Raw genomic sequence first — 18542 nt, 5'->3', positions numbered from 1 at the left:
TACGAATATTAGCATAATATGGATCACTGAGCCCAAAATAACTCTGTGCATCAGGAAAATACAGTGATCAAAAAAAGAGCTTCAGCCAAAAAATCTGAAAGGCCACATGTTTTGAATATTCAGATACTGTGGGAACAAGCTGCTGTAGGGGAAGATTACTGCCTTTTTTATTTGAATTTTCCTGGTGGTCAGAAGCAGGGAAAGTGCCGGACTGAACTAAGCCAGCAAAATTTCCTACGCTATTATCTGTAACGAGCCTCTATGGGCAAAGGCAATCTATTCCCGCTGCTTGAGCTAAAGTCAGAAAGGAAGAAGAAGAAGAAAAGGCGAAATACTGTTGTCCCGCGCGCTGCAGCCTGACTCCGCCGGCAGTACCGAAACCAGAAAGCCGAAAATAACGAGCGTCGGCTTCGCACAGAGAAAAACTCCCGCGCTCGCTCCCACCTCACCCGTCCGCTTCTCCCTCTCCTTCACCTCTCCCCCCACAAACCGCCGTTTGGTTTCTCCCTCACCCTGAATGGCGACTTGATAAGTTCCGCCCTTTCCTCCCTCCCCTCTCCTCCTCCTCTCCCCTCCTCTTTTGCAAGATGGTCTGTCCCGAAGCCGCTCCGCCCCCTCCCTCCCTGGTGCGCGCCAAATCGGCTCCCGTCGGATTCTTGCCTGCTGTCCTGCCGGTCCCGATGCCCGCCCAGGCCGCTCCGCTGACCCCGGAGGAGCTGCGCAGGCGGTGAGTATTCGGCGCAAGGGGGGGCTCGGCCGGCGGATCCCCGGCCGAAGGTTATTCGCTCCCCCGTCCTGTCCCGAGGGCACACTGACCTCCCCCCCGTGCGCCCAGCTTCTGCGGTGGCCGGGCTGTTCTTCGGGCACCCTCCTAAACGGGGAAGGGGGGTTCCCCCTTCATAGTCCCATAGTCTCCCCCTCCTCCCCTTGCATTTCGGGGCAAGGGGAGCGGGACCCCCTCGTGCTTCCTACCCTCTTCCTGCTTGATGGTGAGCCCCTCTGTCTTCCAAACTGACAATCCCGGACTCCCGGTTTCCATACCCCGCTTCCCCAAACGTGTCCCGCGGCGGTTGGGTTACGCAGGGAGACGAAAAAGTTCCCGAAGGGGGGCAAGTGCGGCGAGGCAGCCCGGAACTGTTTAGAGAGAAGTAAAGGAAGGTGCTAGGTCTCTTTCCTCTCCCCCGCCCCCGCCCGCTTCAACTCCCCACTTTTAATAGCCTGCAGCGGATCTCTGAGTCACTCCGGTGCCCTTGGGGGTGGGTGGGAAACTAGGAGAAAGCGTTTTTGTGGTTCCTTGGTTTGCAAAAAAGGATATATCTTTAATTAGGGAGTTTCCCCACTTTGGGGGCAGAGATACCGGTAGTGACCAGGAGTGCAAGGCCTTTGAAATTCTGTACTTAATATGTCTTATTCTTTCCCTTGGAGGAGGGAAGAAGGTAATTTACTTGGATAAAAAGAAGGGGGGATTCTGTTCTGTTTCTTGTTCATAGGATTGTTTGACCACTGCGCTATTTTCCCACTTCCCCCTCCCCATACTTGTCAAGTGACAAAACTTAGTTCAATTTGGGTAGTTCCTAAAATCAATTAAGGTAATTATGTTATCAGGTTTTTGGGGCCTTCAGGCTTGGGATCTCTTGAATTGCCTCTCTTTAACGCAACTATTGAAAAGAGAAAAAAAAGGAGAGGAATTGGAAGTGAGGGGATTGTTAATCTTTACTAAAAATATTCAAAGGTGCCAGCTTCTTTTTGAGTGGGAGTGGGAATGTAGGCATATGAATCTCTGCATCAGACATTAGCCACTGTATATTTTACAAGGACATGGGCCTCATCTTTCCTCTGGCCTTCCTTTTTTTTTTTCTCCTTATGCCACCCCTTGCCATCTGGGACAGGAAGTGAAAACGCATTTCTTTTCCAGTTGAAAGCGCATCTTGGCGGGAACATTTGTTTGTGTTTAGGGCAAGGATTAACGCAGGCGCACACACACGCGGTTCAGGAAGCATTGGTTAACATGCCCTGCATAAAAATAAAGAGGGGGGGCTGACATGGGTTGGGTTGTTGGCAATCATCAGATTGCAAGATGGGATGGTGGCTTTCTGCTCTTTGGCACTTCCAGCAGCGTGCTGCATTTCAATGAAACCTGGCTCTTTCTGAAGGAGGTGGCTTTTTTGTTGGACCTCTTTCCCTGGGCGGAATTATTACTGACAATTGCTCCAAATAATCACTGCTGTGCACATTGTCACATTGGCTCAAAACAAGTCGTCTTTTTCTAAGTCCTTTTAGCTTCCTCACTTTCACTGGAACGGATAGCTATACTCCACCAGAGAAACATGGGAAGCACTCTTCCTCACTTTCCCCAACCCAGCCTCTTCACTCCAATAGTGTTGCTATGGTCATCTGTCAGTTTCTTTGTACTATGGGAAAGCATTTGATTTTTACCATTCATCATCACCTTTAGGTTTTAAGTTCTATAAGCCCCCTTAAGGTTGGTAGAAAACAGATTACATGTACAGCTATACCCTTTTTCCTCGGCAAAAAATAAATTTGGAGACAAAATAAAAGTTGCTTTTCCTCCTCCTTTAGTATCTGCCAAATCTCTGTTCTAGCTCTCAGGTTTACGTTAGGTGGTTCTTCAGCAATGAAATCCCATCCAAGTCAACATTTCTATCTGAATAAAATCTCTTTAGCTTCTTTCAAATTTATATTATGGAACTGTCACCCTTGGTTTTGACATGGTTTATGGTAATAAGAGAAGATTCATAAGACCTTGTATCAGCAAAGTCCTTTAAATTTTTCTCACATATTGGAGTGCTCCCTTGCCCTGTCTTGTATTGACAGTGGGGAGCAATGAATCCACTATAGAGAAATACAGTCATACAGTAAAATTTTGAACAGCTTTGGTTGAATGTTTTAAAATGAAACCTCAGCTAGTTTGCTTTGGCAGGAAATTTACAAATTGCATGATTAACCAAGAAGCAAAGTAAAGCTGAAGGTTTTTTGTTACTCTGACAGATCAATGGTCCAGGAGATTGCTTTCATTTAAAAATATTTTTTGCAAAGATGGGAAAACAGAAAAGTCAGAAAGAAACTTAAATTTATTCTTTTTTTTACAATTGCTGCAGTAATTGTTAGTCATGCAGCATATTGATTTTGTGGAATGAAAATGATTCTCATTTCTAAGAATTATTCACAGAACTTATTTTAACAATGGAGCAAGAGATGATTCAGGGTTTGCCTTCATGTTTTTTTTAAAAGTTCTGCTGACTGACCCTAAACAAATCTTAAATTCAGGTCACAACAATAAAGGAGAGCTTATATTGGAGTGACTGCAGATGATCAAGAACAACTAGCTTTGTGGCAAGTTTACCTGCAATGGCTAAAGATGAGAGGAAGAGTGTGCACAGAGGGATAATTATTTGGCCACTTGCAGATAAAATAAGACATTTATTGCAATTTTAAAAGCCAGCTTTTGTACAGTAGTAGTAGTTGTAGTTCTAGTGGAAACTTTTAATGATTATGATCCAGCTGTCAAATGCATGAAGCTGAAATATTTTAATTAAACATGAGGCGAAGGTGGGGATGTTTTTACAAAGTAAAGCCGCACTATGAATAATATGAATGAAAAGTCAAAAGGTAAACATGTTAATCGGAGTAAATATGACCCACTTTAAATGGTGATGAATAGTGTATTTAAAATGCTATAATAACAACTGACATCCTTTTTTAAAATATATTTTATTGCTTACAACTATAAATATCAAAGACAGTGAAACCATTCTGGCATCATTCTGCCATATATACAAAGATATTGCTAAACCATTAACATTCATATTAGTACAATATTCACAATCTAGGTCTGTTTGTCTAACTATTTTTGTTCCAACCTTCCTCTCTCTTGCACAACCATTGATAAAACTTATTCCAAATATCATAATATTCTGATTCCCCCTTATTTTTCAGTTCTAAAGTTAGTCTATCCAGTTCTGCACAAGCTAGTATTTTTCTTATTATCTCTCTTTCTGGTGGTGTATTTTCATTCTTCCAATATTGTGCATAGACCATTCTCGCCACTAGCTGACATCTTTCTTTGATGACGTAGTCCAGTGGTAGCTAACCTTTTTGGGCTCCTGTGCCAAAAATTGTGCACGCGCTTACATGCTCGCGCTTGCATGCCAGCACCCAGAAGGCAATGCACGCCCCCCCAAACCTCCTAGGCATGTGCGCGCAATCACCCACCCACCCCCCACTGCCCCCTTACCTGCACTGCACCTCATAGCTGATTTTCGGCCTCCCAAAGACTTGAGGAAGGCTTCTGCAAACTTTGCAGGCCAAAAACTAGCCCTGTTTCATCACTTCCTGTTTTTTCCAAAAATACTGGAAGTGACAAAACGGGGCTAGTTTTCGGCCTGCAAAGCTTGCAGAAGCCTTCCTCAAGCCTTTGGGAGGCCAAAAAAGGCCTCAAACTGGCTGAAAATCAGCTGTGTGGCACCCACGTGCGCAGCTCACGTACCAGCACAAATGGCTCTGGGTGCCAGCTGTGGCATACATGTCACAGGTTCGCCATCACGGACCTAGTCTGTATTAGTTCTAGGACATAGTGTTAAATGTGGAAATTCTAACCTGACACATATCTGGAGTCTCCAGAGGAGTTTTTCTCTATCAGGGCAGTAGTAGGCAAAGAAAAAAAGGCATTTTTTTTTTTAACAAAGAGGTCTTTGTAAAAGAGCAGTATAGCCATATAGCTTTCAAAATTATAAAACTGGAATATAAACCAGTACTTGCAGAATAAATATGGAGAGGGCAGTTCCCTGGTGTGCCTCCACAGGAAAGCATTTGCCTTCACTGGAGTAGTAGAAATACTTTACTCTCTGCTGTTGACATTTTGTTCATGTTTCTGACTACCTTTACACACAGGAGTAAATGAAATGTAATCCAAAGAGGGTCTTAACGCTGTTGTCTTATGGGCATCAGTCTCTTGTATGGCGACAAACACAGTTGAATGAAAAAAGGAGAAAATATTGATATATTCAATAACTGTCTACCTTTACTAGAAGATATACCTCTGTTTTGTTTTCAAAGGAGATTGGAAATTTTTGGCCCAGAATCTGCCTATAATTTCTTTTTACCTGTTTGCATGTTGTTGTCTCTGAGATGGCGTGCTCACTCTGAACTATGAAGTCAGTAGCACAAAGAGTCCTTTGAGCCACAAGAAAACACTTTTCCCATGATACCCATATCTTGTATTCTGTTTCTCACACTTCCAATTTATGATGTAGCTTTAAGTGAAAGCAGATAGAAAGGTAGGCATTCAGTTTGTCTTGTTTTACTGTATTAGTAATCTAGTGAAATGGTTATTTTAACTGGTACTACAATAAAGAAGGGATCAGAGGAAGTCAGGTAATTACACAAACACACTGTTTCCTGTAAAAAAAGGTTAAAGCTCTAAGGCACGTTTTTCAGTGTCTATGAATAGATTTTGTGTTTGTGCATGGAAATCATTACCTGTGCTTTTAATCGCTACCTCTGCCTTTGTGTTGGCAGCTATAGATTTCGATCTGAAGTATCAGATGAGGCTTTGGGCTCCCTCTATACCTCCCTCTAGACAACTATTCGAAGGGATGAATTGGATATTTTCTCTATGAATTGAACTTTTAACACAATCTCATTTTTGAGATATATGTTAATTGATATAGACTTTTTTCCTCCTTTAATTTTGATTATTCCTATTGGAATGTTAAATTAGCTTTCCCCAATATGGGGGCCTCTAGATAAATTGGATTGCAGCCTCCTTCAAGCCCTTTGATTGCTTGAGGTAGCTGAGCATGGTGAGATTTGTAGCCCAAAAGATCTCATCAAGTTGAGAAAAGATGGTTTAAATCCAACTAGTTTTCCCTTCTTTTTTGCCTTGTCTGGCCTTGGGTAAAACAAGTTACTTTTATTACATTAGTATTTACTGCCAGCTGAACTGCTTTACTCATATTAAGACAAAGGGAGCTAAGTGGTTTTTCAAGTCAGCCAGAGAAGGCCTATTACTTCCTGGTACAGGTATTTTCCTTTGGCCTAACCTAAGGGATTTGCAGGTGCTCTGGATAAAGGAAGCTGTGCATATGACTGTAAGATGTGCCCATTAGAATCTGGTAGATGCAATATCAGAGGAATAATGTCAACAAATCCTATTGGTTTGAGGGTTTCTTGGATGACACTTTGATCAGCCAACCTATTAGTGCAAGAAGTGATTTTTGCCTGATTTTAAAACACGAATTTACTGCTTTTTTCAAGTCGAGAGTTCAAATATTTTAATGAGGAAGGGGAATATATGGATTCCTTGTTTCCCTAAAATGAAGAATGGGTCACCTGTATCTGGGCATTTTATCCTTAGCTTATGCCTGACAGATTACTTTACATATTTTATATACTTTATACTAGACCTATTGATACCTGAGGATTAAATTCTCAGTCACCAGTTTATGTTCAGTGCAAATACCTGAGGTAGTTTATCTTCTAAAAGTGTGAGAATTCTTTCCTCAATCGAAACACCATCTGAATTGCTTTTAGCAAGATGCACAATCAAAATATATTTAAATTATGCATGCAGGATGACTTCAGGCTTCATTTACTTTAGAAACTGCCCCCCCATCTAAGCACGACATATATTGTTGTAATCCTAAGGAGTATTTTAATGTGATCCTTTATTTCTTGGATTCTAACAGAGATCCAAAGGAAGCCTCAGATTTTACACGCTCCCTCTTACTGTCTTTTCCACTATAGAGAAGAAGTGCACTGATGGAATGTTAAGATCTTCATTCAATTAAGAATCTCCTTTGATTGCCCACAGCAGTCTGATTCACATGTACTGTGCTATGCCAAATTGAGGTTTGGCTATTCATGGATTTGTGTTTTTATGTCTAACAAGCCAACACATAACCTGTTCAACACACCATACTTAAATCTTGGCTCGGCACAATATGACAGTGTTAGTGAGTCATTTCTGAATTTGTTCCAGTAGGAACTATATCCTACTGTGATTCATTCTGTGACAAAAGCCACAGATAATCAAAAGGCTTGTGTATATCTAAATCGGTTGTTGATCCTCTAACTTGGCTTTCATTTCAGAGGTGAAATTTCCTCCAAAACTCAAGAGGACAAAACAGAAAACTAATTTGTGATATCTTTGTGTTTTGAATTAAAAACAGGCTGAAAGATCTGGAGAAGGATGAAGATGGTCTCGGGGAAAGAGTAAGTCACTGCACCCTTCCCATGAAGAATCATGAAATATCCTTCTGCTCCTGTAGCTTGGGAAGCTTCTGCAGATCTGGGTTGTTAACTGTGGTACTCACCTAGTCTTTTCCCCCTTCCGGCTTTTAGGAATGTGTTAAAGAAAAACTGAGTTTGATACATGGCTTCTTACAAGTAGATGTTCAAAATCAGTTGAAAGATCTGGAGACCAAGTTGCGCAAAGAGGAACTTTCTGAGGTGGGTAACCAGGATAAATAGATTCATCCCATTGTGTTCAACTGTTTGTTTTGCTTCCCTTACAATTAATGTTCAGCATGCTAACTGTTATTTCAAAATGAGTGGATGCATGGTGGCTGCAAGTTTAATTTTGTTCCTGCAAGTTTTTGTTGCATATCTCAACATCTGATCAAGGCACACTGCTAGAGGAAACAAATGCTTTTGCTGTGTGATTTAAGCATATCTGAAAATTTCTCACCAGTAATCTATAGGAAGGAAGACATGACCTGAGAATTGCTGTCGATTCATGTAGACATTTTCTAAGTCAGTCTGGAAATCAAAATGCAAACTTATGCTACTAATCCATGTATAATTGGCCCTGTTAGAGAAACAAGACCTGATCATGCAGAACCCCCAGAGCCTCAGTTTTAAAAGAGATTATTTTTGAGCATCTTAATTTGCTGGTGTTGCTGCATATCTATGAAGTCTTTGAACTTCTTAAACTGAATAGGGAAACTCCTCAGTTTACCACAGAGCATCTCTTTCTGCTTTTTTAGTCGGAAGAACTTCCAAACATGGCATTCTGAAATTTGAATCCAGTAAAGCATTTACTTCATAAGGACTTCACGAAAAGAAAATTCTCTATTGCTTGTAGAATTGTTATTTCGAACAATATTCATTTTTTGCTCCTGGAATTTGAAACTGTTTACATTCTTCCACTGATCAAAGAGCAAACAAAATTGCAAGATCATTTTTTAAAGTAAAAGATAAAATAAAATGCCAATACAGGTAGTCCTCAACTTATGACCACAATTGAACCCAACATTTCTGTTAAGTGAGATATTTGTTAAGTGAGTTTTGCCCCATTTTACGGCATTTCTTGCCACAGTTGTTAAGTGAATCACTGCTGTTGATAAGTTAGTAACACAGTTGTTAAGTGAATCTGGCTTCCCCATTGATTTTGCTAGTCAGAAAGATGCAAAAGGTGATCGATCACATGGCCCTGGAACACTGCAACGGTCATAAGTATGAACCAGTTGCCAAGCATCTGAATTTTAATCACATGATCATGGGGATGCTACAATGGTGATGAGTGTGAAAAATGGTCATAACTTACTTTTTTCAGTGCTGTTGTAATTTTGAACAGTCACTAAGTGAACTGTTGTAAGTTGAGCACTACCTGTATAAAATTTCCCACTAAAGCTAAATTTTAAAATTTCAGACTTATGCTGGGGAGATTGAAATCTGTCTTTTCAATGTGTAATTTAAATTGTTCTATAATAGGAACAAATCATTAGTGATATTAATATTGATGTAATATTGACGATCATTAGTGATGATCATTAATATTGTAGATATTAAATAATATTAAATTATTTTCTAAATAATTAAATATGCCACTTAAATAAATACATAACTAGGGCTTTACTAATAAAAAGTTGTAATTATCTTAAGTAGTTTACTTAAATGGAATATCAAAGTAAGCAATGTCTTTTACAATCCTCACACACACAGACTGACACACAATGCTCTTTCTACATGTGATGGAGTGTGCAAACGTGCATGTTATCAGCATAGTTCGAACCTGCTCATAAATTTTCTAGAGCAATACTTTTATTAGTTGTTGGCAAACTAGCGATTTCTATGAGTCACAGAAATGGCTGATCTTATTTCTTTTTTAAGTGGAAATATGAACTTTCATAATTTAAGAGTTTAAACCTATAGAATTAAAATGGATTATGTTTAAGAGATCCCCTCATCTATAAATATATTCAACCTGCTAGTCTTTCCCTTCTACCACAGGAACTCTACCTTGCCAAAGTCAAAGCCCTGCTCCATAGAGAACTGTCTTTAGAAAATGGAGACAACTTGGCATTTGGCCAGAAGCTCAATGGATGCTCAGAAAATGGTGGCTATGGAAGTGATGAAGACTCTGAGAGAGCGGAGAACAAGGGGAAGGAGGAAAGCAGCATGGAAGTTGAAGAGGCTGCCTCATCTTCCTCTTCAACACCATTATCTTCACCATTGGTTCCAAAAGCTCGGAGAGGCAGGAAAAGCAAGTCCAATAGTGAGAACAGAAGTAAGATATGTATTAGCTACTTAACAGGTGTTTGCCTGGGGGAGAGAGGTTAGTTGTAAATTTGGGCCTTAAAGGGATACCATCCTAAATTGTCTCTAAACAAGAAAGCATAACATTTATACAAATTTGGTTCTCCCTCCCCCCTCACTAGTCTCAACTGGCCAACATAATGTGTGAATAAATGGACTAGTAAGCAGCCTTACCAAGCTCAAAACCAATTTTATTAAACAACTTTGAGTATGCTGAAGTAGTACATAGCAATAGCACTTAGACTTATATAAAGCTTCATAGTGCTTTACAGCCCTCTCAAAGCGGTTTACAGAGTCAGCATCTTTCCCCCAACAATCTGGATCCTCGTCTTACCCACCTCGGAAGGATGGATGGCTGAGTCAACCTTGAGCCTATTGGGATTTGATCTGCCAAATTGCAGTAGGAGTTGCTTGCAGTACTGTACTCTAACAGCTGCGCCACCGAGGCTGATCATGATCATCTTACCATGTTTTGGAAGTCTTTAACCTGTATTTTTCCCTTGTTTTATTGTCTGGAAATTATGTACTTTCTTTGAAGTTTCCATTTAATTTTAGCATAATTTTATTGAGATTTTCAGAAGTTGTAGGTCTCCCTAAGGAAACTTTGTTTTGAAAGGGAATAAACATTTTAAAAGAAAATGCAATAAATAAGAATCTAAGAGGGAAGGCAGGCAAATGTCTGCCATAGCAATACAATTGCATAAGGGCCTCCTTATGTGCACCAGTGATATGTAGATTTTTGCATTCCTTCACATATACACAGCACATAAACTCCCTTATCGCAGCCCCAAAAAAATCCCTGCAATATTGCAAGAGGCAGTCTTCTTACTAGATGTAGAGATTAGATGTGTCCTTTAAGTCCTTTAAGTGTACATTATGCACTTTTGAAATGACAGCCATAATTTCTGCCTGGCAACATTTTTTAATTGAATTTGCAGGAACCTCAACCAGCTCCAGGATCACCCGTAGTTCTGGCAAGCAGCCAACCATAATGGCTCTATTTTCCAAAGGGTGAGTAAGTTGTGTGAAATTCTGGTATTTTTCTACTTTCATATGTTTGTGCCTCTTCTGATTCTTTATTGACACCGATAAGCTTTTTTCCTTTTTGTTTCCTTTACTCCAATTGTGACATGACTGCCTGCACTGAAATGCTTAATGTCAAGGAGTGATAGGCAGTGATAAATACTGAGGTACGTTTCCAATGAGGAATAAAACAGTGAACTGTCCTGGGGCAAAGAGTTAGGAGTCAGCTTGTAATGACAGTTGCTGGTTCCTGAACAGAGATTTCAGTAACAATGCAGGTAGTCCTCATTTAACAATCACAATTGGGACTGGCAACTCCATTATTAATGAACAATCATGTGACTCTGACTATGTTTAGTTTTACTTCAGCTTTCCTTTTTCCCCATTTCCCTTCTCTTTGGAATGCTTACCCTGGCACTGGGATAATTAGCAAGAAGGAAATTAATGTTTGTATTTAAATTCATTGGAGAGGAAGGGACTACAAGAGAGTAAGCAGGCACATAATGGGGTATATACATTGAAAGGATGCATATGCTGGCTGTTTGCCTAGTGCACTCATAGCCTTGAGCATGCTAGGCAAATAGCTGGCATTAGCACATTCCTTTCAATGTACATTCCCCATTGTCTGCCTGTTTATTCATAATCACTTCTTCCCCAATCTCTCCATTTTTGTGAGGTGGGTGAAATGAAAAACTAGTTCGGACACCAGACAAGTTTACTGGCTGTAACAGTGAACAGGTGACTGAGAGATGTTGCAAAGGTTGTAAGTGCACGCCTTGATTGCAAAGTTATTTTTTCAGCACTATTGTAACTTTTAATGGTCACTGCATGAGGCAGTAAGGGAAGCCTTCTTGTAGATAATCTGTTCCAAATATGGTACAACTCTGATTGAAAGCAGGCCTTGTTATGGTATCAAGAACATGTTATTATAGATAAGACATTAGACCCATGCTGGGGAGTCGAAGTACAGGCATGTATTTAGCTACACATTACACTCAGCCGTATAGTGATTGAGCCTGAATTTTTAGAAAAAGGACTGGGTTTGGGAAGAATGCAACAAAGAAGTTGGGAGAAGGATGGAATGGATCTCATTTCCCTTAGCCTTGCTTTTCTCTTATTAGTATATACCGTACTATGAACAGCTCCTTTGATTAATTTATATTTTATGGATCCATTTTATGATTAATCAAAATAGATCCATCAAACGCAAATCAGATGAGGTGAATGGAGAGCTAAAACAAGAAAGCAATGTAGAAAATGAGGAGGAAGAAGAGGAGGAGGAACTGCCTGGAGAAAAGGTATGCTTGCAACTTAGTTTTCTTCTATTTGGCATGGGCTGGCTTGGAACTTTCAACTTAGCCCACCTGACAGTTGAGAAGGCTTATGAAATTCTTTGAAAGTTTAGTTCTCCCGTGCCTCCTCCCCAAAAAGGCACCTGATTACCTCACTGTGCAATTTATAACATTCAGGACAAATTGATTTTGGACTGAATATTAAGAGAGTTATCCTTTTGTGAGGAAGATTTTTACTGATGCTAACTTGATCTAGTTTCGGCCTGTGAGCTGCATCTTTCTCCAATACAGGTAATCTCAACTTACAACTATAATTGAGCTAAGAATTATGATTGTAAGTTATTTCAGTTGTTAAGTAGGTGATCATGTCACTATGCCCAGTTTTACAAGCTTTTTGCAATGATCATCAAGTGAACATGACAGTCATTAAGCAAATGTGGTGGTCATTAAGTGAAAACTTTTGTCCAAGGGCCAGTTTTTTTGTTGGAAACTGGAAGTAAATGTCAGAAACTAGCAAAAGAGCATTATGAACATTATGACACTGCAAATGGCCATAAAGGTGAACTAGTTGCCAAATGCCCAATATGCAATGGGGGGAGGGGATTGTGCAGCTGCCATAACTTTTAAATTGGATCATAAGTAACTTTTGGGGATTCTGTCATAACTTCAAATGGTCACTAAGTGAGGACTACCTGTAATTTAAAAAATATATACACTTTTTAGCATTTTTTGTTTTCCATTTCCCTCTCAAGGAACAAGATGAGAAAAGAATCAGAACTGAAGCCAAAGAAGGGTAAGTACTGTTGGCTGGACACTCTCCTCTCCACGGCTTAGTACGGTTACCTAAAACAGTGACCACAAAGATGAATATGCTTGAAAGTGAGTTGCCTTTTTTTTTTTTACTGAGAGTGAGTCATCAGGCAGAATTCAATGTTAATTACATGCAGCATCCATGGAAAAGGGGTCAGATGCAAATGCCAGAGATTTCTGACTTTTTAAAAACAGGCAGCATCTGTGTGCATTCTGTATCTTGGATTTTACTAACTTGGTGGTCTCTAGGTTTATAAACCCACACTTCCTAGACTTGTTAGTCCTGTTAGAAGAGAATTATTGGAGTTTTAGGGCCAATCTCATTGATATTCTTGATTACAAAGGCTGCTGCATTTTCTCTTTTTTTCATATCAAGATGCAACAGATAGATCCTTTCTGTATGCAATCACCCAGCAGTCATTTAGTCCCTGTCAGGTCTATAATAACCTACTACAAGGCTGTACTTTTGTTGCAGAGCTATAGTTCTAAGCAGGCTTGGTCAGATTGGCATGGAATGCTGGCTGTTTCATTTTAGCAACATCAGAAGAGCCAACTCTAACCTTGCATAATTTACTGAAGTATGGAGTAGACTTGGCTCCTCTGTTTTTTGTAGCAGAACCTTTCTCCATTTGAATAGAGAGAGGGAAAAGAGTAATAAAAGCAGTTCTTAGCATTTTTTTTAAAAAAAACTTTGGTAATCTTGACTGAGTAAAAGTGACCCTTTAATTATACTTAGGTTCCGTTATTTATGTGAAACTCTAGAAAGTTAGCTTGGAAAAGGAAATGGAGCGGGAATGTTTATGTGAGTGGTAGAAAACATGAGCAGAAGAAAGCATGGAGCTTACAAGGATTAAAAAAATGGGAATGTTAACATTTCCATCAGAATAGAAAAGGCCTCTTCAAGTTTAATAAAAATTCAGCATTTGCCCAGTGCTTTATTATGCTACTGCAGAGATTGAAAATAATAATTACAAAACTGGAGCAAAACACCAGTCTCTTCTATTTCCATAATAATGGAAATTTACTATAGTATATCCAATTATCTACCTCCTTGGCAAACTTAGCTTTTAATGTGCTTATTTTTACAAAAAAATACTATGAAGGTTCATTTAGATTTATATTCCACTTTTGGATTATAGGATTCTAGTAAGTCATCTTGCAAATAAGATAAAAGGCGCCACATTAATAATACATAAATGTGCTACTGTTGGTTATTGAGATCCAAACACTTACAAAATTATCAAATGTCTTAAACTTGTTATAATAGCCTATAATATGCCTACTTCTGTCAATATGTTTGTTCCTTCTCCCTAGGTCTGAGATAAAAGAAGAAGTAAATCAGGTTAAAACTGTGACTCCTGTTAAAGTAAGAAGATACTTTCTTTGTGTGGTTTTATTTGTTTAATGAATAAAAAACACTACACTATATTTGCTAAAATGAAGCTGAATGTTGAAAGTAGTTTGGTGCAAATGAGCCTTTCCCTTTTGGGTGGTAAATCATATTGTGTATATTTACACAATTTGGCTAAGAAACATGTTTTAATTAGCTATGTCTGCCATTGTTTTAGTGAAAATAGTAAATATAACAGCCAAACATTCTAAAGCACTCCATATACATAATGCATAAACTTTATGAGATATGATCATCTCTAGCTTCTGACAATTCAGAATCTGCTCAGTATTTGTTTAAGAAAAGAAGAAAGGTAACAATCAACTGCATGGTAAGTGGCTGTAGATAATCATGCTGCTATTTGCTAATGGTTGTTTTATTGTGTGCTTAGCAATGTTTCTTTGTAAGTTGCTCTGGAAATGTTTGGCGTTACCTATTGCCTGTCATGGGTAAACAGTGAGTTCTTTCCAACTTGATGCCTTTTAACACCTGCAATTCTTCAGCCAACATGAACACTGTAGTGCTGGGCTGTCAAACTCACAGCCCACAGGCCAGATGCATCACGTGCTGGCCACACCCATGCCCAATTTAGCAAAATGGGAGAAAGTTGATATGTTACATGACAACACCATGATGACATGACTTTGACACCCCTTATAGTGCAATATATCTAAAAACCATCAATTTGAAGAAGCTTGATATAATCTTCAGTTAATTGATACTAAATACATAAATTATAATGTGGTTTGTTTACATTAAGTGAAATGTAAGTGCATTAATTCAGCTGTCTAGCTTGTATACTATAGATTGTGGCTTGCTAACCATCTGTGGCTTTAAAAAGCTATAGCTTCATAATATATAAATCTAGTGTCATACAGAAAATTGTTTAGTTATAGTTCCTGGAATGTAGCCTCTCCGATCAGCATTATTTCTATGGACTCTCTAAAATTTTTGAATCTATGAAAGAATCTATTACGTGTTTTAGTTTTTCAAAAAATGCATTCCTGTGCTTTCTTCTGACTTTGTGGATGGGTATGCTTTTAAATATCATTGCCCTTTGCTGGTATGAAATAATAATTACGTACTATTTGAAAATAGCATTACCTTATTATAAAATATCTGGGTTCCTGGTTACCTGAATTCAGTATTCTACCTGTGTACTTTTTCTAGGATATTTTACAAAAGGCTCCTTTCAGAATGCTAGTACCGCATCTCTAATTCACTTCCTCACAAGCTTTTCAATTCAACGTGATAAGTTTTTGTAAAATGGTAAACTTCTTTATTTATAAAAGAAGCTCACAGAGCAGCATGGGAATTTGAAAAGCAGTTTTATTTTACTGTCTTTTCTCTATAAGTACCTACAGTCCACTTTTATTTGGAGGTGAGCAAAACAGAACAAGCTGTCAACTAAATGCATAAATACAGTAGCTAGAGTTAAAATCATCTTAGATTTCTTCATTAAAGCAAACACACAAGTGGGAAACATCACATGTAGCCCCTCAAGTGCCATCCTGTGAGAGCTGGGATGCCCTGTATTGAATTTCAACAGCATGCAAAGACCCATCCCTGAATTAAGAACTAAAGAAGAACAGAGTTTGTTCGTCCATGTAAACAACAACAGTTGATTTCCATATTCCAGTATATTGCTTTCAAAAATGGAGTCAGCAGAGATTCCTGAATTAATTACACATTTCTGATGTCCTTGGTTCTGGTCCAAGTGAAGTTTTTCTGTCGTGCCTTTTTCTTCCAGACGACCCCTCCCAAGTGCATGGAATGCAGGCAGTACTTGGATGACCCTGATCTGAAGTTCTTTCAGGGGGATCCAGATGATGCAGTAAGTCAGTCCGCTTTGGCAGCTGAAAAACTTCCTCATTTGAATGTTGTCAGAATGAAAACAAAATGTTCTTTGCTCCTAGCTGGATGAACCAGAGATGCTGACGGATGAACGCTTGTCCATTTTTGATGCCAACGAAGATGGATTTGAAAGCTATGATGACCTGCCGCAGCACAAAGTAACATTTTTTAGGTAAAACTTCATTCTGATTCATTGGAAAGTGTAAATTGGAAGGTGATCTGCTTTGGAGAGATTTAAAACCTCTTTCTTATGAAATAGGCTTCTTCTACCTGAGTTTGGATTTTTTAATAGTAATTTTATGAAAAATTACAATTCACAACAACAAAAACTAATGCAAACTTTAAAAAAGAATAAGAAAAATAGAAGGTACAGAAAATAGAAAGAAAAATAATATAGCCAAGAAAGAGAAAATAAATATATAAAGGACTACCTCTTCATCACAAACAAATATAAACAATTTTAATAAATTACTATCTTATCCATATCACATTTCTTATTTATAAACAAATCCATAAAATATATCTCAATCTTGATGTCAGCAAAAGTCATTAAGTGAAGTAGTGTGGTGCATTGATAATTTTGGTTGTCACTTTTCAGATTTACAACAACCTTTCTAAGGTGTATTAGTCAGGAATATGTACAGTATTTGAAACATGATTGGAATATATTCTTAAAATTCTTATCGTATTGGAGGTTTGATATTCAGATCCTTTCCCCAGACCTCTTGGACATCTGATTTAATAGTCATAATATTTTTCTTGAGCAAACCCCAACGTAAATTTGAATGGATGGATGGATTTGACCTAGGGTACATTAATTTAAATTTGCTTAGATTAAGTTGAACTTGCCATTTATTCTCCCTGTTACTATGGATGGGTAATTCTAATCCTCAAAGTTCCTTTTGGCAGTTCTTCTACGTCCCTTCTAAGTGCCAAAAATTGACTGCGGTTTTATTCTCCAAAATCATGTCCAAAATCCCTTTCTAAAAAAATATTTTAGAACTTTGAAATTAAACAATGGTACCTGCCCCATAAAAATAGCACAAATTTAAAAGCAGGAAATGTTTGTAGCCTGAAATTCCACTTGTTTCTAGCCATGGCAAATGATGTTTTTCTGGGTGGTGTATAAGCCCTGGTTCTTCCAGTGGAAAGGACCTGCCCTGCCAATATAAGGCTGCATTCTTGAAACAAAGCCAGAATCTCTGCCCAGCTGCCCAATGTGTATTTTTCAAGCTGCTTAGATTTGTTTTGGTGAAAGTAACCAAAGACTTTGTAAATAAGCAAACACACATAACGTGCTGTCCTCATGGCCACCATTCACTTTTCCTAACTTACTGCACCGTGGCCTTACTACTGGTATCACCACTTCCTTTGATTTTTTTCATTGCAAAAGCACAAGTCTTTATGTGTATTGCCTTCTTATATGGGAACTGTTCTGTGTATATTACTCCTAGGCTGTAGGTTTGTATTTTGCTGTAATAGCAAGTGTACAATTGATCAAAAAACGTACAACCATCACATTCTCTTTTCAGTGTATATGATCGAAAAGGTCATCTATGTCCATTTGATACCGGTCTCATAGAAAGGAATATTGAACTCTACTTCAGTGGTGCTGTGAAGCCAATATATGATGATAATCCTTGCCTGGATGGTAAGAGCAATGGGTTTAGCTTAGTGCAAGGCTGAGGAAATTTGAATCTTAGATCTTTATCAGTGACCATTCTGCAGCCTGTGGTTTATATCAAACCTGTCTAGAATATTCAGAAATTCTTGGGCTTCCAGAACTTCCTGCTGGCTATTGCTAACAGATGGGGTCTTTTAAGTCATTATATCCAGGTATATTAGAAAATATCTCACATAATGATTTTCATTATTAAAAAAGCAATGCAAAATGAAGTTATTAATTTGTGTTTATTGAACACATTTACTTTTGAGAGCCAGTATGGTGGTGTGGCTAGGGCATCAGGCTAGAAACTGGGAGCCCATGAGTTCCAGTCCCTCCTAAGGCACAAAGCTAGAGGTGTGCCTTTGGGCCAGGCAGTCTCAGCCCTTGAAAGTGGGCAAGGGCAAGCCACTTCTGAAAAACCTTGCCAAGGAAACTGCAGGGAATAGTCTAGGCCAGGGGTGTCCAACCTTGGCAACTTTAAGACTTGTGGACTTCAACTCCCAGAATTCCTCAGCCAGCTTTGCTGGCTGAGGAATTCTGGGAGTTGAAGTCCACAAGTCTTAAAGTTGCCAAGGTTGGACACCCCAGTCTAGGCATTCACCAGGAGTCGACCCTGGCTTGAAGGCATCAAACCAAAAAATCTTCATGCCAACAAAATGTGAAGACTTCCAAATTTTATAAGACATTAAAGAATTGGAACTTTCACTTCCATAAATATATAATTGGAAAGGAAAGTTAGGAACTATTGCTATTTTATGCCACAAAAAGCCAAAGTAACACTTAATTTGCGTTGCTTATGTTATTTGAGACAGAAATTCAAAAGTTTTGTTCCACTTAAAGCTTGAGATTTTAGACTTTTCAAGAGCCAGCCAAAGACAAAGTTCACACTAAACTCAAATGTATATTTGGAGACTAAATTGAAAAACTGATAACTCTTAGGTAGACAAAC

General features: G+C 38.7%; 1 protein-coding gene across 1 annotated transcript in view; it reads left to right on the top strand.

The window, feature by feature from the left end:
- Positions 1-597: 597 nt before the first annotated feature.
- DNMT1 (DNA methyltransferase 1) overlaps positions 598-18542 on the top strand; it is a 39581-nt gene continuing 21636 nt past the window's right edge. Inside the window, exons 1-11 of the mRNA XM_026711299.2 lie at positions 598-727; positions 7191-7233; positions 7363-7470; positions 9253-9529; positions 10497-10569; positions 11777-11879; positions 12626-12666; positions 13998-14049; positions 15824-15907; positions 15990-16099; positions 17460-17578. Coding sequence (XP_026567084.1) covers positions 681-727; positions 7191-7233; positions 7363-7470; positions 9253-9529; positions 10497-10569; positions 11777-11879; positions 12626-12666; positions 13998-14049; positions 15824-15907; positions 15990-16099; positions 17460-17578 — 1057 coding nt within the window. The 5' untranslated portion in view covers positions 598-680. The remainder of the gene's footprint in view (positions 728-7190; positions 7234-7362; positions 7471-9252; positions 9530-10496; positions 10570-11776; positions 11880-12625; positions 12667-13997; positions 14050-15823; positions 15908-15989; positions 16100-17459; positions 17579-18542) is intronic.

This window comes from Pseudonaja textilis, chromosome 2 (assembly GCF_049901715.1).
Source record: "Pseudonaja textilis isolate UNSWEBS1 chromosome 2, rPseTex1.2, whole genome shotgun sequence".
Taxonomy (NCBI): domain Eukaryota; kingdom Metazoa; phylum Chordata; class Lepidosauria; order Squamata; family Elapidae; genus Pseudonaja; species Pseudonaja textilis.
Note: the sequence above shows the minus strand (reverse complement) of the source record. Positions and strands in the feature narration are given on the sequence as shown.